The 22,353-nt window shown below is 30.3% G+C and overlaps 1 protein-coding gene across 4 annotated transcripts; it reads right to left on the bottom strand.

The window, feature by feature from the left end:
- Positions 1 to 132: 132 nt before the first annotated feature.
- LOC125857140 (cytochrome P450 81Q32-like) lies at positions 133 to 20,945 on the bottom strand. Of its 4 annotated transcripts, none has more exons than XM_049536820.1 (4): positions 20,583 to 20,945; positions 2,597 to 2,843; positions 1,890 to 2,232; positions 133 to 950 (listed from the first exon to the last, which is right to left on the bottom strand). In XM_049536820.1, exons 1-4 carry the CDS (start codon positions 20,896 to 20,898, stop codon positions 330 to 332), a joined length of 1,527 nt encoding a protein of 508 aa, XP_049392777.1. In that variant the 5' UTR covers positions 20,899 to 20,945; the 3' UTR covers positions 133 to 329. The 4 variants fall into 4 exon arrangements, with proteins under 4 accessions (XP_049392777.1, XP_049392778.1, XP_049392776.1 ...); XM_049536821.1 differs by lacking the exons at positions 1,890 to 2,232; positions 2,597 to 2,843 and adding exons at positions 18,070 to 18,225; positions 19,634 to 19,976 and having other exon boundaries at positions 133 to 794; positions 20,336 to 20,943; XM_049536819.1 differs by lacking the exon at positions 2,597 to 2,843 and having other exon boundaries at positions 20,336 to 20,943.
- Between the last annotated feature and the right edge of the window lie 1,408 nt (positions 20,946 to 22,353).

Raw genomic sequence — 22,353 nt, 5'->3', positions numbered from 1 at the left:
ATGCAAGCAAAAGCATGTAAAGTTGTTGAGAATAATCCAGGGGAACTTCATATACAACAACAATAACATAATCAGAGTAGTCCTACAAAATGGGGTTTATTCAAGAGTTCTGAGAGATTTTTGTGCGGGGGATTTATCAGTAGGTAAAGAGACTTATCATTTTCTCTGCTTATCTATAGTTCAAGTCGAAAGTAAATTAGTAATAGGTTCAGTTGAACTTAAAACAATTACTCTGAATTTTAACTCATATCTTTTTAAGAATACATCAACATAGATGACCAATATGAATAATATACTAGTTTGGTCATGTGGTTTGAGACGAACTCTGTTCATAACTGAGAAAGAAGATTAACCATTACAGGTCGTGGGCTACACTTAGCCACCAAGGGTTGAGCTTTAGGCAAGGTGAGTCCAGTTCCTTCAGTCATATCAACCAATTCATCGCCAATCCGTCGCCAATCAAAGCACTGAATAATACATCCCAATGACAATGCAACCATTCGAACAGCCAATCCTTCTCCAGGACAACTCCTTCTTCCAGAACCAAAAGGCATCATTTTGTACCCATCCCTAACACCTTCTAGTCCTTCAAATCTTTCTGGTTTGAACTTTCTTGGTTCATCCCAAAGCTTAGGATCGTTGTGTATAGCCCACAAATTCACAAGCAACATTGTACCTCCAGGTACACGGTAGCCTCCCACAGTGGTCTCCTCAGACGACTCGTGGGGGACTAACAGAGGTCCTGCAGGGTACATTCTGAACGTCTCGTTTATAATGCAGCGTAGGTAAGGTAGGTTGTTCATGTCTGACTCGTCGATTAGACGTGCATGGCCTATACGTTCGTCTATTTCAGCTTGTGCTTTCTTCAGTGTTTCAGGATGGTTTAGCATCAGTGATAAAGCCCATTCCATTGTCCCAACTGAAGTATCAGTCCCTGCTGATAATAGTACCTACAAATATCAAAATATTTTTAAGTTTTATGCACCGACAATATAAAAAATATTTACACATGAATAACAACATGAAAGATGAAATCCAGATAAAGTATTTTATTTTATTGTAGTTCTAGAAAGAACATACTTCAAATTTTAAATGAGAAATCCGTACGAATTTTGATAAGATTTTTTTCATACAATAAATGGGACACAATTGTTTTGGACCCTACAAGTGTTTAATTCAAATTGATACAACAACCAACTACAGCCTTATGTTTCAAAGAAAAAATCCTTGTTTATTTCGAAGTCAAAAAAGTCATAGGATAAATATTTTGAGTAATAGTGGCGTCATTTGCGCTTAATCGATTATTTGCTAAGGGAATATTTGACCAATGTTCATCTAATAGGCTATTAATCAAATTGAAAATACATTAAATTTTTCTACACCAAATCCTATCTTTCCAAATTGGAATTACAATATTTTCAACACATTACTTCTAATACAATGATTTATTTTCCTTTTTTATTTGGATTTTACCTATTGAGTTATAGACACTCGAATAAAGAATTTGTACTATTAAAGTAATTTAACCTATTGGAGAACAAATTTAATTTATAATGAACAATACTCTTTCTTTATCTATCTATTTTCTTTTCCTTTTTTAAACGCATATAGTTTGACTAGTGGTAGGTCTTCATCCATGGTATTCTCCAAATTGGCATTCAACTTTGTACTAAACTTATTGATCAAAGGGACAAACTTGTTGCTATACAATAGCTCTCAAATTATATCGTAGATGTAAATCGCACTAGATAAATCCGTATAATGAGTTTAACTGCATTAGCAGGGAGAACCGATCCACTATCAATTTCTATTCGATAAATTACATCCATAGAAAAAAAAAAAATTGTACTTGAGAAGTTTAGGATTAATGCAATATTGAAGTGACTTACAAGCATAAGGCTTCCGATGATTTCATCTTTGTAATATTCTGGTTCCTTTTCTTGCAGTGTTAACAATACTTCAATCAGTGATTTCTTGTTCCCTTCAATCTCTGAATCGGTAACTGTACCGTCCTTCTCCATTCTCTTTCTGCAATCTTTTATCAGTCCCTGCATAAACTCATCTCTGTTCTGTTGCAACACAACTAAACTTTTCTCCAATTTCCTCACCAACAGCTTCAACGCCGGCAGAAAGTCACCTACATTTGTCGCACCGCCGATCCTGAAAGTCTCCTCAACCATTTCCCTGAATCTCGTAGCTTCTTCAATATCCTCCACATTCTCTCCGTAGTACCTGTCGAAAATATAATTAAGTAAATAAAAGTATATTTTTTCTCAAAGTTAAATTTTGAATTAGAAAAGGTAGTCACGATAAAATAAGCATATATCTTATTGGTATAAGATTTAATTGAACCTCCTTCCCATAGTGAGGGTTCGATTCTCCACTTTGTAATCTCGTCCCCATTACCTATGATGACTATCTGAACTTTCACCTTATCGGTGAGGATTCAATTCTCCGTGTCCTATAAATTCCTTACCCATTTTTCTTACTTCACATATACATGTATAATGAGGCATGCACAAATAAGAACACGTTTACACAATTGAAGAAATAAAAAAAGTAATTTCAGTTTAAACGTTACAGATTTAATTTGTACCTTTTTCCTGCAATCGTCCTCATCATAACATTCAACAGCAGCTCAAAAAACATGGATTTCATATCCACAGACTTTTCAGCCATAGCAGAGGAATTAATCCTCTTAACCATAGATTTCACTTCATCCACACGAATTCCGTGAAGCATTTGAAGACGATGAGTTGAAAACATCTCAACCGAAGTAATCCTCCGTAGATTTCTCCAATGATCTCCATATGAACTCCAAGCCAACGAAGTAAAATTATAACCTAGATGTTTTCCGGCCATCAAATGAGGGCGATTTGCGAAAACAACATCGTTCTTCGTAAAACACTCTTCTGCTCCCGACGGCGATGAAACCAGAAGAACTTTCCGGGAACCAAATTGTAGGAGAAGAACAGGGCCATGTCGGTCGGAGATTTTGGCTAAGGAACGTTGAAGAGGTTTTTTGAAGAGATAAAGATGGCCAATAATTGGGAAAGTTAGAAATGGAGCTGGTGGATGATTATGGAATTTGCGTGAAAAATGTTTGGTGATAATGTAGAGAACTAGGAGCAGAGGAGCATACAAAAATGTGTGATCCATTGTGAATGGGAAAGTGAATTGTGTTTAATTTGTGTTGGTTGAGTTAGCATTTATATTGTTGGGATTTAAATGGAAAACTTGTGTTGGGGGACATTAGTCAATGGCGTTAAATAATGAGGTCAGTTATGTTTTACCATTGACGTAGACTTGTCTGTCTCAAAATGAATATTGTCTTATCATAATTAGAAATCGAGGAAACGATAAAAAATACCTCTCAACTTAAGTTGATAGTTAGTTTTACCCTTTGTTATATTATCTAGTCATTCATACCATCGTTGATGGAAAACTTCAAATCAGATGAAAGTATACATTTTTTTTTAAAAAAATAACCTACTCTGCTAGTATAACGAAGAATAAAGCTAGCTATTAAATAAAAGTTGAGCGATATTTTGACTATTTTTCCAAGAAATAATTTGAACTCCTATATTTTCTTTTTATTCTTAATGAAATTATTTACAATCAGACAAATATCTAAAGATTGTTATAAATTAAATCATAAATCTCAAGAAAAATAATCTTAAATGTTATGTCAAATCAAATGACACTTAGGCGAAATGAGAGGAAGAGAGTATACTATAGAAGGTTTAAGAAAATATTACAAATTCTTGGCAATATTTATTGTCAAAATAAGAGGCAATAGCAATAAAATATATAGATTCTATACCACAGAACTTATTCCAATGAATCTCTATCTATTTTATTGAAGTATGGATACCAATTAATAGTCTTGACTTTTAAGGAAACATATCAGGCATATTAATCTAGTCCTTAGATTTTCATCAATTCTTTATTCTTGTTAGTTGTCATATTTATATTTTTTTTTATGTGGAAACTGCAGGGAAAAATATATCCATTATCCATTCACATTGATTATTTTAACTACAGTAACCATTTCAAAAAAAAATTATAATAAATTTACGATATAAACATCCGATCGTACATATAGATCAAAACTCGGGTTTAGAAGCTAGATAAATTAAAGAGCGATCCATGTGGAGATTGAAGATGAATAAAACATGATGCAACAATTTTCAATGATGTTGTTAGACGACTACAACAGATAGTTTAATAAGAAGATCCATTACTTTTTTCTCATCAATTATTTCATTTACTGCTTCTATTCCTTTATCACGTTAAACAAACATTTTAACATCAAGAGTTTATAATTCGATCATTATAATCTACGTCTCCTTAAATCACATTAACACCGATGTGGATAAGTATTTCATCTAATTCAAGTGTTTTGGAATAACTAATAAACTAGTGGAGTAATTAACAATTTATATGACTGTACTAGCCACCACATGTATTGTTTAGGTTCATTAATTTCCAACTTCTATATATAGGGCGTTTGGATTGGCTGTCAAATTTAATTTTAAATTAATTTTTGACTTCTGAAAGTGTTTGACAAATATAAAAATATGTTAAGATAAGTCAAAAATGACTTAAAATAAGTTAGGAAGTGTTTGACAAAGTAAAAAATAACTTAAAATAAGTCAAAAACTAAAAGTAGGTCTCCTCCTACTTTTTATTTTTTGACTTAAAAATCATTTCAGTTTGATTTTTTATTATCGACTTAAAAGTTACATTTTTTAAGTCCATCAAAACGGGCTCATAACTGCACTTGCACTATTCAGAGAAAGCAACGTCCCAAAGAAAACTTTAGTATGCAATAAAAGTTGTCAAGTAATCGTCCTTACGTTGATCACATATTTTGGTGGTCCTTATTTATTGTAAAATAAGTTTCATAATTATTATTGCATTTAATGTTGTGACCTTTATTTTTGTTATTGTAAACAGAGTTGTTTATATGGTAAACATCCTTTGCCTCCAACTTTATAATTATGTGTTTTAATCATCAAAAAACAAAAGATAGAAGCTCTAACGAAGAGGTTCAAATTGCAAAATATGTTTTAATAGGAAATTTTAGACATAACACAGATTGCATGTCTCACTAGTATAAATCAGCTCATTTATTAGTTCAATTTATTTTAGCCTATTAAAAATTATTTGTCTCATAAAAATCTTTTCAAAAAGAGATTTTTTTTTCTTTGATATGTTACATATTATAAGAAGATCAAACAAAAGAAAGCTAAAACTTAGTAAAAATTGAATATGCTACATTATATGATCCGCTTTTTAGATCATTTCAATCCAATTTATTTTAGTTTAGATAATTTTTGAATAAATTATGTATTAATTCAATTTATTTCAATCCGTTTAAATTTAAATCAACTTATCCATTTGAACTATCAAATGGTCACAGTCTAACCCTTGAATAATGGAAGTTTCCACTTTCTTTCTTCTTCTTTTAGGAAAAACTGTATTGCGCAAAGTCTTCCACCATTTGACTGGATTTTTTTCACACATAATAATAATAATAATTAATTTAAATAAACATTTCTAAAATTTCAGTGGTATAATTAAATCTGAAAAGTATGTATCAGCTGTTAAAGATGTGAATCAAATAAATCGAGGAATATTAATATTAAAATAGATGATAAAAATTAGAAACGAGGGATTTCTTTTTACTTTAAAAATTGTTTGCTGTCCAGAAAAATAATAAATAAATAAGGCCATAATATAAATATGTTCACACGCTAACGTCAAATAAGTCTGCCACGTAAAAAATAAAATAAAAAAAAAATAAAAACTCTGAGCAGTGATGCATATAAAGTAAAGTTAGTCGACTCAACTAAAATCAATATAAATATACATATATGAAAACAACTATTTAAATTTGAATAATTAAATTTATAAAATTTAAATTTTAAACTTGTTTAATGCATCTGTTATCTCAAACTTAAGGGTTCAATCCTAGGTAGGAACCCACCATTATTTTTTTGTAAAAACATGGAAATTGGCATTAGCAATGAGCCAAAAACAATAGATGCTTTAATTTCAAAGTCAATAAACTAATCTCTACGTTTTATTTTATTTTCTCTTTGCGTTAAAGGGACCCAAAAATTTCCTTCCACACTTGCCTTTTTTTCTTTGGCTTCTATCACTTCTTTTCTAGAATGATGAAATGTTGAAAAGTTATTATCAAATTAAATTTATGAAAGTAGGGTCTATCATATTCAATGAACCTTCCTCACGAGATTCTTACGTCTAATTTGGAGTTCTCGAAAATTCAGTAACTTTTACTCGAGTCTTGTATTTATTTTGAGAATTTTGAACATATAAGTTTCTAGTTGGGATTAGTATAAGAATGGGTTGTTAATCCAATGGCAAAGGTGGAATCCTGTTAAGCTTTGTTGTGACGGTTACACAAATTTTCTGCTCATCATAAATTTTAAATTCTAAATATGTTTGGATTGAGTTAAAAATATATAAGAATGGGTAGTTGGTTCGATGGCAAAGGTGGTATCCTATTAAGCTTTGTTGTGTCTTTATTAACGATCATTCAAATCTTCTACTCATCATGAATTTTAAATTCCAGATTTTTTGGATTGAATTAAAAAAATCTTGACATTTAATTTTAAATTTTATACTGAATATATTGTTATTGTTATTGAGTTACGAGATTTGGTCAATAATTTCAAAGATGTACTCATGATGTGCATGATCTTTAATTCTTTATACTTTTCTTTAAGATGAATTAGGGATGAGAAGAAATGGGAGGGCTCGTTACTGTTCACCAAATCTAAGTCTTCTTTTATTTACTAGATAATGTTGCCCGTGCTATGCACGGGCCCAATAATATAAATGGTATATTTTGGGGCTAATAACTGAGTTTTTGAAGCGATTGTTTGCGTGGATAAAGGAATAAGTTTTTTTTATCACAAATCTGTACTTTCTTTGACGCTATTTAAGGCATAATAAGACTACCCACATACAACAATTTTGAAATATTTTATGTTATCAATTATCATGATTTATAGTATTTTTACGATAGATTCACTTGAAGAATCAGTGAAATTTTTTGTATTTTTTTTCAAAGCATATTTTATGTTGTCAATTATTATGATTTATAGTATTTTTACGCAATTTTTAAATATAAAAAAATAAGACAAATAAATTAAAATGAACCCAATAGATGTTATTCTTGTTGTCTCAATTTATGTGACACAAATGAAATTTGGAGAGTCATCCAAATTTTTTCATATTTTTTTAAAAAATGTATGAAGTTATTAATTATTGTGATTTATAATATTTTTATGTAACTTTGAAATAATGTACATTACTGGTCACTTTATCCTAATTTATGTGATATGGATAAAATTACAAAATTAACCCTTTTAAAATGTCTTTCAGATATTTTAAGTTGTTAATTATTATTATTTATAATACTTTTCTGGTAATACAAAAATGATATGTGTTATTTTTTCTGTCCCAATATATGTGAGCTTGATAGAATTCTGAGAGTCAACCTATGTTATTATATAGCTTTTAAATATTTTAAATTGGTAATTATTGTAATTTTTAATGCTTTTTAAGTCATTTGTAAATGATATATGTTGCTTCCTTGATTGGGACTTTTCCATTTGTGAGATATATATATATACATATCGTGCTATGCACGGGCCGAATAATATAAATGGTATGTTTTGGGGCTAATAACTGAGTTTTTGAAGCGAGTGTTTGCGTAGATAAAGGAATAAGTTTTTTTATCACAAACATGTACTTTCTTTGACGCTATTTAAGGCATAATAAGACTACCCACATGCAACATTTTTGAAATATTTTATGTTGTCAATTATCATGATTTATAGTATTTTTACGCAATTTTTAAATATGAAAAAATATAAAAAAAATAAGACAAATAAATTAAAATGGACCCAATATATGTTATTTTTGTTGTCTCAATTTATGTGACACAAATGAAATTTGGAGAGTCATCCAAATTTTCATATTTTTTTTTTAAAAATGTTTGAAGTTATTAATTATTGTGATTTATAATATTTTTATGTAACTTTGAAATAATGTACATTACTGGTCACTTTGTCCTAATTTATGTGATATGGATAAAATTACAAAATTAACCCTTTTAAAATGTCTTTCAGATATTTTAAGTTATTAATTATTATTATTTATAATACTTTTTTGGTAATATTAAAATGATATGTGTTATTTTTTCTGTCCCAATATATGTGAGCTTGATAGAATTCTGAGAGTCAACCTATGTTATTATATAGCTTTTAAATATTTTAAAGCTTTTTAAGTCATTTGTAAATGATATATGTTGCTTCCTTGATTGGGACTTTTCCATTTTTGATATATATATATACATATTCTATATTATTTTAAAAGGGAGTTTATGCCCAAGTTCTACTATATAATAAATATAATATATAATATTCAAAAAAGTCCCAATCTTGAATATTATATATTATACTTGGGCCTAAACTCTCTTTTATAATATAGTAGAAAGTAGAAAATAGAATTTATTTGGTAAAGAAAATCTAAAGTCAAGGTCAAAAATCTTGGAATTAATTAAGTGTCCTCTAGTTCTAGTCTAGTGATACTAAAGTTGGCAAATAATGGTGAACGGTTCTTGTTTACTCATATACTCCATCGTTTTCAATTTGTTTCTCTAACATTCTTTTTAGTTTATTTTAAAGGATTGTATTTTTTTTTCCTTTTAACAACTTTTTAACTTTAATATTTCACATAATATGTTAAAGATTACAAAATTAAAAGATATTTTAATATATTTTACATATTTATAATTTAGAACCACAAGATCAAAAAAACTTATTTACTTTCTTCAGTATTTATGTCAAGTTAAAATCACACAAACAATTAAAACGAACAGAGTAAAATCATGCAACTTTCATTTTACCACAAGACAACAACATACCTCGTATGATATTACGAGTGAGGTCTGATGAAGATGAGATGTTGGCAGACTTAACCTTTATCTTTACAGCACAAGTAGAGAAGTTGCTTTCAATAGACACTCAGCTTAAGAATCACGACAGTCCACTAAAAAAACGGTTTGAATTGACTTATTTTAGTGTTTTAAGCCAAAATAGTTTCAAAACAGTTTTATGATTTGGGTAAAATAAAAAAAGTGCTTATAAATATTTGTCTCAAAGCCAAAATAACAACAAAAAAAAAAATCAAAAGTCATAACTTAGAATTATAAGTCATAAGCCAAAAGCAAATAGAAATTTTTTGGGAAAAAACTACATAATTAGACATACTTTACTACCATATATACTATTATTACCTATACTTTCAAAATCTTACATATCTTACCACTAATTAAGAATTTCCTACGTATCTTACACTTAGATACATAGGGAGAGAGGCAAGCCGTATTGGATAGGGAGGCGAGCGAGATTCGTATGTATCTTAGATACATTAGATACACATTAGACACATGTATTTATATGTATCTGAAGTGATTTGCATGTATCTCGGATACTATATACATGGGAGAGTGGCGAGCGAGATTTGTTATGTATCCCAGATACATGTGAATCCACTTGGATACAATATATCTAGAATAAATTGCACTTAAATTTGACCTTATATATCCGATATACATGTATCTAGAGGCACCAAAATCTGATAAAATACGTAATATTTCAAAGTAAAATGTATCTAAGTAATTAATATTTTTTTTAGTAATACTAATAGTATAAATTATAGGAACCACATATTATAAGTACTAAATAACATTCTATCCCTTCTAGTTTTCTATTTACCAAAACTCCCTTAAAAATGATGTTTGCGGGATACATAACGTTGTTCACGGGATACATTAGGTTTGATACATTCCACATAGCGGGATACATAGCGTTGTGCATGGGATACATTAGGTTTGATACATTCCACATAGCGGGATACATAGCGTTGTGCACGGGATACATATCATTGTGCACGAGATACATAGCGTTTGATACATTCCACATAGCGGGATACATAGCGTTGTGCACGAGATACATGCGGGATACATAGATAAATAAGGGATTTTTGAAAATTTTGAAATAAGTAGGGATAAATGGATATTAAGGTAAGTAAAGGAGTGTAGTTAAGTAATTTGTCCATACTAATATCTATGTTGTAGCAGAGATCTTGTCACCTAATGACCAGTTTCCTAAGGCATGATTAAGTTTTTGGGCTATCGCAGGGTGGAAGCCCAATATTAAAGGAGAAGCCCACCTATTCTCACAAAGCAGAACAAAAGACCAGACCCTATAAATTACGATCTTCACACAAATAGCCGATCATCAAAAAATTACGCGTATAAGTAAACATATATTAGTTAATTAGTTAACATAGCTAGAATTTGTTTTAATTATAATTCGTGATCTACTTTATTTACAATTACGTGGCTCAGCTTTTTAGTTTTTATAATTCGCACTTTGTGTAATTCAAAATTTGTATAATATAATTTGTATAACTTTTGTATAATTTGAAATTTACATAATATAATTTTATTATTTGTATAACTGTTTACACTTATAATATTTGTAATCATATATATATATACACATAAGCGTATCTAGAGGGGGTGCCGTGGGTTCACGTGAACCCATGCTCCCCTCTCTAGATCATATATAGTAGTGTTATATTTTTTAAAAAATATTTAAATATAGATATGTGAACCCATGTTCAAAGTATCATATAATAATGCGATGATGATGGGGTGCACTTCTCTAAGTGAGGATAAAAATTTAAATTTTATATCTATCTTGTCTCTTTGAGTAATACTTTTCCAATTGGTTATCAGTTACACTTTTGTCGTTTCAACTCATTTTTCTTTTGTTTTTTTCCTTTATTCTTTCAAAATTTTCAAGTGTGTTACACTGAGAATTCCTAAAAAATTTAGCATTGTAAATCTTTTATATAATTAAATCAAATGTGTATATTAAAATTTAAAACTAATAGTATTATATATTTTGGACCTATAATTTTTAAACTTTAATTGTTCATATTACGAACTAAAAGTCAAATCGATCAAATTTATATTTAAGATACATTTTTCGTAATCGTGCACTCATCTAGCCGAAGTCCTGGATATGCCTTTGATTATACACGACAACACAGTTGTTCCACCTTCTCTTATTCACTACACCACATCTTTTATATTTTTAATTGGCAATATTAATTATATATTTATTATGAATGAATCATACATATATTATAGAGAAAATGGTCAAATGCCCCCCCAATCTATTACCGGATTTCCAACTACACACTTAAACTTCACGGGGGTCCAATCACCCCCCCTGAACTTTTTAAAACTGAAATTATCATCTCCGTAAATGCTAATGTGGCGAAGTGAGTGTATTTCACTCTCTCTGAGAGAATGAGCACGGAAAAAAATATTAAAACTTTTTTTTAGTAAATATATATCTTTTATTTTTTCCTTATTCTTTTCTTTAATTTCTTCTTCATAGAAATCTCTTCCTTCTTTGTGACCAGATATGTCCATCTCCCGTCACTTTTACGTCGTTACAGCCATTGCTATCTTCACCGGATGTACCATAGAATTTTTGTATTCCTCTTGATTCTAATTTGTGTATGGAATTAGGAAATTTTTAAAATCAATTTTTTATCGATATTATTGGAGTTGTTAATCATCCTTGTACATGGTCAACCCACAAAGTTAATTCGGTTGGCAAATTCTTTTTTTGGTTCTTCGGAGCTTCAAATTTGTAATTTTAATCTAAACCAACGAAGAATTTTGAATTTTCGATGAAACCCACATTCAACTTTCCTCCATTGATATGTATTCATTAACTCCAATTTGAGAAAATTAACATATGCATTCATGAAAATGATATTAATACCAATCAAGTAGTGGACAGAATGACAAATGGGAATCAAAATCATTGCCGATCTTCTCCTTTTCAAGATTGTAGTGATTGGTAGACCTTTGGTGTTTATAGTAATGGAGAAAATGATGAAAATATTTTTGGGTTTGGAGAGATGGTGAAAAATCAGAACAAAAGAGTAAAGAATAATGAAAAAATTGAAGAAAAACTTTTTTAATGAAATTTTCACGTGTCAAACGCGTGAGTTTCACCCATCAACATAAATGTGGTTGTGGCTTTTTAGGGGTACAATAATTTTGATTTTATACAATTCAGGAGGGTGATAGGACCCCCGTGAAGTTTAAGTGTGTAGTTGGAAATCCAATAATAGATTAGGGGGGATTTTGGCCATTTTCTCTATATTATATATTATCAATTATAAAATATATGTATGATTATACACGACTACAATGTTGCTCTGCATCTTCTCATCCACCGCACCACATTTTTTGAAACTACGGCTATTTTACATTGTATTAAGAAAATAGAAAATAAGGAGAAAAGCACACGTGCAGTAACTGTGGGGAGGCAGAGTTTTATGGGCGTCGAGGAATGAAGGAAACATAGGACACGTCTTGCCTAACATTTGAGGGGTATCCACCTCAACAGAATCATCAAAACTCATTGGGAATTTAGATCCATTATATTCTGTATTTTTAACCACCAATATATTTTTTTTGAAATAAATAAAAATGTTCTTCGTTTATAATTTAGTTCAAAAAAATATTTTTATTTAATTCATTATTAGATAATTATAAAGAGAAATTTTGAAGGAAAAATCACCCCATATACACATTTAAGAGTCAATATTACAGATTTTAAATCTACTTTTAAAAAATTCTTGCTAATAACAGTTTAATTACGGATTATAACATATCACTAATTATTTATAAATTAATTAAATTTTACTTTATTAAATAAGTAATTTTTTATAATTTTATATTATTATTAAATTGTTTAAATAAAGAATATCCCATAATTATCTCTTACACAATTATAGGGATTTACATTGATTACTATTCCTTTTTTACAGTTACAAGTCCCACCTCCACACCCCACCTAAATCCCTCACCCCACGTCAATTTCACGTTAAAAAAAAAAACAGAAATTCATCTTTCATCTCTGTCATCCATACTCTATTGAAGCCGATTTTTCAACATCTAAAAACTGATTAGGAGAAATATATTCTCCATACAATCAAAACAAAAGGGCAGATCTCTACTTGTGAGACATGAACTTTCAATAGGGTTTAAAGGGTTTTTTGTGGTTTTGTTGTGTTTACAGGAAGACTTGTTTTGGAGTTGAGTGCTTTGAGACTTTTCATGTGAAAAAGTTTTGTTTTTCTAATTTGGCTGTTCTTGGGACTGACGATTTTACCAGAAATTTAATTCAGTGAAGGTGAAAGTGAAAGGGTTTATCTGTTTTTGCCCCAAAATTGTTAAAGATATGAAGTTGGAAAAGGATGTTAAAGGGAGAAGGTGATGAATTTTATTAGTTTTATTCAAATCTGATTTTTTTTTTTTTTTAATAAGAACATTTTTCATGAGGAGTTAATAGTTGACAGAAAGGAATTATATGTCGTTTGTGATCACAGGTGTAACTGATCTGGCTTAGACCAAAAAGGTATGATCTTGATCTTTCAATTTGTATTTTATAGCATATATCTATGCATGTGATGTATGGTGTTTGTACAAATTCTTGTTTATGTATGATTTACATGATTTTGTTCGTACATTTTTCAAAAGGAAAAGATTTATATGATTTGTTTCTTGTATTAGTCCTCCAAACATTAATTGAGTTTTTTTACTACATGGGATATGGTTAAATCAATTTAGTAGTTTTTTTGTTAAAATTGTTATATTATGCATATTATTAGTATGAAAGTTGACTTAATATACGATTTATGAATATGGTATGAATTTTGTCTAATGTTGGCATTAATTGGTATAAAAATGGTATGATGTATTACTTATATTTGGTGTGCAACTTGTTTAAATCTGGTATGAAGTTGGTACACAGTTTAGAGGAAACATGAATAATATTGGTATGAAAGCTGACTTAATATACGATTTATGAATATGGTATGAAATGTGTTTTAACATTTGTATGAAATTGATTTATTGTTGGTATGAAGCTGACTTAAGTTGTGTATTATTTTTATCAAAAAATGGTATGATATCAGTGGTCCAATTATGTGAATTGATTGTAGTTTGTTAAATCACCCTTTTTTTTTTTGTATAAATTATGACTAATATGGGTATGATATTGGTATTTTCTTATAATACCTCTTCTTCTTTTTTTTTTTTTTTTTTTTATAATAAGAAGGTTTCTTTTTCAATTTCTCCAACTAGGTTGATGGCAATGCGGAAAAACAAAGAACGATGATGGCGCGATCAGTGAGAGTGAAGTAACTGGTCGACTGTTGCTAGCAAATTTGATGGATCCCGCATAGCAAAGAAAATGCTCCAGATACCAGCAATTATCCTACACCAAGACTACGGAGATCAAATTTGAGATAGTTGATTGCAGCTTAGACTCTTTAGTATTTCATGTCTTTTTAACTTTTGAACGATATATATTTGTTTTTGATACAGTTTTAAGTATTGAATGATATAGAATATGCATTGTTTTCTTCAAGTCAATTATCAACTACATACGAATTACAGATTGACTCTCATAATTTCAGGATACTAGTTATATACAGACTGCATATCAATAGGATATAAATTTCTAGATATCAGTTATATACAAACTACATAACAATTGGATACATAAACAGTTTAATTTTGATATTTAATTGGAGATCAAAATGAATACCATATAATTGGTATCCAAATTGTATATAGTCGACATCCAATTATTCATACCAACATTTATTCAACCTGAAGGATTCCATCTACCACTATGTTTAATTAATAGAGATAAGCAGTTGTCCATCACAAAAAAATCAACTTTTTTTCTGTATTTTTCAAACAAAAAAAAAACTTGATTTACTCTTCAGTGACAACAATTCTGAAAAAAAAAACGAATAGAGAGTAACGTAGAAGAAAATGGATAAAATCATACTTTTTAATTAATTTTAACAGATTAGAGTGAATTAAGGAAACTAAATATTCCTAATTAGTTTGAATCTCCTAAATTTATGCTAATTAATAATTATCATCAATCAATTCAAATTTTATTAATATACCTATTTCCGCTTTTATCTTTTTTTTTCTTCAAAATCGATTTATTTTCCTTTTTTATCTTTTATTTTTTCAAAATCGATTTTTTATCCTTTTTATTTTTTTCAAAACATATTTTTATAATTAATTAATTTTTTTTTTAATTTAATAAAATGTTACAACCTGAAATTTTTTATTGTTACAACTTGAAAATTTTATTCTACTACTATAACTTGAAAATATTAGTCTAATAAATGTCATATATGAAATTTTCACTTGAAGGAAAAAACCTATTTCCGCTTTTATCTTTTTTTTCTTCAAAATCGATTTATTTTCCTTTTTTATCTTTTATTTTTTCAAAATCGATTTTTTATCCTTTTTATTTTTTTTCAAAACATATTTTTATAATTAATTAATTTTTGTTTATTTAATAAAATGTTATAACCTGAAATTTTTTATTGTTACAACTTGAAAATTTTATTCTACTACTATAACTTGAAAATATTAGTCTAATAAATGTCATATATGAAATTTTCACTACCAAAGGAAAATAACAAAAAAAAAAAAAAAAAAAAAAAAAGAGAACACGTAGAGGAAAAATAAAGGTCAATATGACGGAAGAAAGAGTATATCATAACGAACAAATCAAAAATATCTTTAAATTATAGAAAACGAATAAAAATATCCTTTATTTATAATTTAATTCAAAAATGTTCTGGCGATTAATACTTTAATTCAAAATTTAAAAATTCATTAACAAGGCTTTTGATCTAGTGGAAAAAATGAAGCCTATTAGAGTCTTACTTGCATGTTGCATGTTGGTTGAGGGTTCGATTTCATTTGATGTGTATCTTGGTCGAGATTAAAAAAAATAATGTGTATTTGTTATTGAAAGGTTTTGGTGAACTCTCACTCCTTTTTAAATTCTCTTCGAATATGTTTAATTAAAATATATGTGTATAAATTTTAAATCTGCCTCAGCTTAGAGGACGTTAGCCTAATTAATCGCACGACGTAAATATTGAAGTTGACTCATAACGGGTTTAAGGACTTGGCTTTTATTTAATTTGGTTATAATCTTGTACTTATAATTTCGACATCAATATATCATTTTAGTCGAACTTTCGAGGAAGACTTTGTATTGATGTGGAAAATTACATCAAGAACACCAAACAGGAAGGAGGTGGCTGGTGGGAAAATGTTGGCTCAAATAGTCTTTCAATATCGTCTGATATTATTTGTTTTGAGTTAAAATCAAATGACAATATTATTACACCTTCTTTTTATATCGATATTTTTTAGAATTCATTAATTTTCACGCTCAACAATCTTCTCCATAATCGGAAAAATATATGGTTCCACCCAGTGACGAATTTAGGTGCAAAAAATAGGGCACCCGAATCCGTGGTCTCTTCGTAAAATTAGATATTTTATGTATATATTTTCTAATAGTTGTATAATATTATATTCTTGCACCAGTACTATAAAAAGTCTAGTTGGTCCACATGGTTAAATGTTGAGCTTTTGACTTTGAGGACTGAGGATCAATTCTCACTTAATACATTTTTCTTGGTGCACCCATGTTCGGATCAATTCCCACTTAATACATTTTTCTTGATGCACCTATATTCGAAAAATCCTAGATTCGCCTCTGGTTCCACCCATCAACTATTTGATATTTATGGCCACCGAAGTACATAAAAAATTTATTCGGTACGCACGTATTTAATCTAAACCTACATAACAAGCAAACATAATAAACCCACATGTTTCACTAAACTAATGTTGGGATTATTATTTAGTTCTTCGTACTGATTTTTTTTTTTAGTTCGAATTCGTGTATCTAGTGTCAAATATCCGTTCAGTGCAATAGAAATGAAATAAAATTATTATTTAGAAATATATTTTGATTTATTGATTAAGATGTATCATTTCTTATTTTATAGATGCTAAATGTACTAAGTTTTATATTGTTTTCTTCATTTCAAAACAATCTTCGTACTTCATAGTATAATTATATCCTGAGACATATTCTCAACATTCCTTCTTGGATCAGGAATTGTAGATTGTAGTCTCATCTAAAATTGACCTTATGAACAAATCTGCTAATTCATCCTTTGTCTTGCAAGGCTTGTGTGCATCTTTTTTTGGTGATAAAAGGATCTTTTCACATGCAAGCAAAAGCAGGTAAAGTTGTTGAGAATAATCCAGGGGAACTTCATATACAACAACAATAACATACTCAGAGTAGTCCTACAAAATGGGGTTTATTCGAGAGTTCTGAGGGATTTTTGTGCGGGGGATTTATCAGTAGGTAAAGAGACTTATCATTTTCTCTGCTTATCTATACATAGCTCAAGTCGAAAGTTAATTAGTAATAGCTTCAGTTGAACTTAAAACAATTACTCCTCTGAATTTTAACTGATTATCTTTTTTAGAATACATCAACATAGATGACCAATATGAATAATATACTAGTTTGGTCATGTGGTTTGAGACGAACTCTGTTTTCATATCTGAGAAAGAAGATTAGCCATTACAGGTCGTGGGCTACACTTAGCCACCAAGGGTTGAGCTTTAGGCAAGGTGAGTCCAGTTCCTTCAGTCATATCAACCAATTCATCGCCAATCCGTCGCCAATCAAAGCACTGAATAATACATCCCAATGACAATGCAACCATTCGAACAGCCAATCCTTCTCCAGGACAACTCCTTCTTCCAGAACCAAAAGGCATCATTTTGTACCCATCTCTAACACCTTCTAGTCCTTCAAATCTTTCTGGTTTGAACTTTCTTGGTTCATCCCAAAGCTTAGGATCGTTGTGTATAGCCCACAAATTCACAAACAACATTGTACCTCCAGGTACACGGTAGCCTCCCACAGTGGTCTCCTCAGACGACTCGTGGGGGACTAACAGAGGTCCTGCAGGGTACATTCTGAACGTCTCGTTTATAATGCAACGAAGGTAAGGTAGGTTGTTCATGTCTGACTCATCGATTAGACGTTCATGGCCTATACATTCGTCGATTTCAGCTTGTGCTTTCTTCAGTGTTTCAGGATGGTTTAACATCAGTGATAAAGCCCATTCCATTGTCCCAGCTGAAGTATCAGTCCCTGCTGCTAATAGTACCTACAAATATCAAAAGATTTTTAAGTTTTATGCACAAATAGTATAAAAAGTATTTACACATTAATAACAACATGAAAGATGAAATCCTTACGAATAATCGAGTTTCGAGTTTATTGTTTTTAAGTATTTAATTTTATTTTAGTTTTAGATAAACATACACAAGGGTAGAGCTACACCTAGCTAAAAGTGGTCAGATGAACAACCTTCATTGGAAATCTTCGCGAGCACATGTTAAATAGAGATATTTTTGGATATATACTAATTGTTGAACACTCTTGACATAATAAAGAAAGATAGCCCAGTGTTTAAGGCTATTCAAATTCGCCCTGGAGGCCTGGGTTCTAGCCAAGTGACGTTCAGTTCCATTTTTTAAGTTAAAAAAAAGAAGAAGTCATAATTCCATTTTGATAATCTGATCAATAAGATTTTTTTTTTTTTACTTGTTCTAAAGTATGAACACCATTGACGGAAATATTGGATCCACCGTGAACGTACAACAACAACAAAAATGATAAATATTTTGAGTGGTACACTAGCTCAAGGACCACCCAATAGTAAACAAGGATCATAGGTCGGTGGCGTTTAATCTAATAGGCTATTAATCAAATTGAAAATACATTAAATTTGTCCAAGGATCATACAGCCTGTTTTAAATTGGATTTTACTTATTATAGGCACTCGAATAAAGAATTTTGCACTTTGTACCATTAAAGTATTTAACCTACTCCATCTGTTCCTAATTACTTGTATATTTTTGAATTAACATATTTATTAAGAAAATAATGATTGACATAATAAGTTTACCATTTTACCCCTATTAATTATAAAGTGGATGAATTAAAAACTTAAGATTTTCAAAAAATTCTATCTTTTTCAAAGTAATTAATTAAAGGCATAGTAGGTAAAAATAAATTGTCATTTCTTAATTTATCAAAATAACATGTAATTATAGACAACTAAAAAAGAAAAAGTGAAATAGTAATTTGGGACTGAGAAGTATTGTAGAAGGTTCTTTTATGTTATTTGTTAGGTAAGTAATTTAACTTATTATGAACACGACTCTCTCTTTATCTATCTATTTTTCTTTTCCTTTTTTAAACGCAAGTAGTTTGACTAGCTAGTAGTGGACTAGTGGTAGGTCTTCATCCATGGGATTCTCCAAATTGGCATTCAACTTTGTACTAAACTTATTGATCAAGGGACAAACATGTTAATGTACAATAGCTAGCAAACAATACGGGAGATAGATGTAAATTGCATTAGTTAAGTTTGATATAACGAGGTTAATTAAAGAGAAGACATTAGCATGGAGAATCCATTCCTTGTTATTTTCGATTCGATAAATAATAGAGAAAAAAATACTTGTATTTAATTTTTTTAGGATTAATGCATTATTGAAGCAACTTACAAGCATAAGGCTTCTGATGATTTCGTCTTTGTAATATTCTGGTTCCCTTTCTTGCAGTGTTAACAACACTTCAATCAAAGATTTCTTCTTCCCTTCGATCTCCGAATCAGTAACAGTTCCGTCTTTCTCCAGTCTCTTTCTGCAATCTTTTATCAGCCCCTGCATAAATTCATCTCTGTTCTGTTGCAACACAACTAAATTTTTCTCCAATTTCCTCACCAACAGCTTCAACGACGGCAGAAAGTCACCAACATTTGTCGCGCCGCCGATCCTGAAAGTCTCCTGCACCATTTCCCTGAATCTCGTAGCTTCTTCAATATCCTCCACGTCCTCTCCGTAGTACCTGTTGAAAATATAATTAAGTAAATAAAAGTATATTTTTTTTCAAAGTAAAACTTTAAATTAGAAAAGGTAAGCACGATAAAATATGCATATATCTTATTGGTATAAACTCCTTCCAAGGGTGAAATTTTAGTAGTTCAATTGATTGGATTCAGGAGTCTTGTTGGTGAGGATTCAAGGATTCAATTCTTCACTGTGTAATCTCTTCCCCATTTTTCTTACCCACCTATGATTACTACCTGAACTTTCACTTAATCAGTGAGGATTCAACTCTCCGTGTCCTATAAACTCCTTACCCATAAATAAAAAGTAATTTATGTTTAAATTTTTAGATGAAATAGTCACATATTTAATTTGTACCTTTTTCCTGCAATCGTCCTCATCATAACATTCAGCATCAGCTCAAAAAACATGGATTTCATATCCACAGATTTTTCAGCCATAGCAGAGGAATTAATCCTCTTAACCATAGATTTCACTTCATCCACACGAATTCCGTGAAGCATTTGAAGACGATGAGTTGAAAACATCTCAACCGAAGTAATCCTCCGTAGATTTCTCCAATGATCTCCATAAGAACTCCAAGCCATCGAAGTAAAATTATAACCTAGATGTTTTCCGGCCATCAATTGAGGGCGATTTGCGAGAACAACATCGTTCTTCGTAAAACACTCTTCTGCTCCGGCCGGCGATGAAACCAGAAGAACTTTCCGGGAACCGAATTGGAGGAGAAGAACAGGGCCATGTCGATCGGAGATTTTGGCTAAGGAACGTTGAAGAGGTTTTTTGAAGAGATAAAGATGGCCAATAATTGGGAAAGTTAGAAATGGAGCTGGTGGATGATTATGGAATTTGCGTAAAAAATGTTTGGTGATTATGTAGAGAGCTAGGAGCAGAGGAGCATACAAAAATGTGTGATCCATTGTGAATGGGAAAGTGAATGTGTTTAATTTGTGTTGGTTGAGTTGGTAATTACATTGTTGGGGTTTAAATGGAAAACTTGTGTTGGAGGACATTAGTCAATGGCGTGGATAATGAGGTCAGTACCATCGTCTTCGACTTTTCTTTGGGTTCTAGAAATTTGAATTAGTACGTCTCAAAAAGAATGTTGTCTTTATCATAATTAAAAATCAGGGGAAATGGTAAAAAAATACCTCTCAACTTAATTTGATAGTTTTACATCAATAAGAATTGTGGTGGAGTGGTAAGTGCTCCTTAATCCTTAATCAAGAGATCTCGGGTTCGAGCCTCCTTGGGTACCGAGTCGCCTTTGTTAGGGCGCGTTTTACCCCCCAATAGGGAACTTTCCAGCGCGAATCCGGATTTAGTCGGGCTCCAATGTGAGTACCCCACATCGGGTGGGAAACAAAAAAAAATAGTTAGTTTTTACCCTTTGATATACTACCTGGTCATTTGTACCGGCGCCGATTCATGTCTGGCCCTCGCCCTACTTCTAAAGATAGACAGAAAAGGTTAGGGAGTCCCAACAAATGGGATTTTTCTAGTAGGTAGCGAGAAGACTAGTAGTATCGACAAGAGGCTACCGACGCCGTTGTACCCTTTAATTGGATGGAAAACCTCAAATCAGATGAAAGTATACATTTTTAAAAAAAAGAATAACTTACTATGCTAGTATAACGAAGGATACACCTAGCTATTAAATAAAAGTTGAGCGATATTTATGATCATTTTTACATGAAATAATTTAAACTCTAAGATTTGTTTTTTATCCTTAATGAAATTATATATAATCAGACAAATATCTAAAGATTGTTATAAATTAAATCATAAATTTCAAGAAAAATAATCTTAAATGTTGTGTCAAATCAAATGACGCTAGGTGAAATGAGAGGAAGAAAGTATACTATAGGAGGCTTAAGAAAATATTACAACTTCTTGGCAATATTTATTGTCAAAATAAGAGGCAATAGCAATAAAATATATAGATTCTATACCATAAAACTTATTCCAATGAATCTCTATCTATTAAAGCAGGGATACCAATTAATAGTCTTGATTTTTAAGGAAACATATCAGGCATATTAATCTAGTCCTTAGATTTTCATCAATTCTTTATTCTTGTTAGCTGTCATATTATATATTTTTTATGCGAAAACTGCGGGGAAAAACATATTCATTATCCATTCACATGTTATTTGATTATTTTAATTACAGTAACCATTTAAAAAAAATAAAAAATTATAGTAAATTTACAATATAAACATCCGATCGTACATAATGGATCAAAACTCGGGTTTAGAAGTAAAGGGCGATCCATGTGAAGATTGAAGATAAATAAGACATGATACAACATTTTCCGATGATATTATTAGACGACTACAGCACAGAGTTTTATAATAAGATCCATTACTTTTTTT

Source organism: Solanum stenotomum, chromosome 2 (assembly GCF_019186545.1).
Source record: "Solanum stenotomum isolate F172 chromosome 2, ASM1918654v1, whole genome shotgun sequence".
Taxonomy (NCBI): Eukaryota; Viridiplantae; Streptophyta; class Magnoliopsida; order Solanales; family Solanaceae; genus Solanum; species Solanum stenotomum.
Note: the sequence above shows the minus strand (reverse complement) of the source record. Positions and strands in the feature narration are given on the sequence as shown.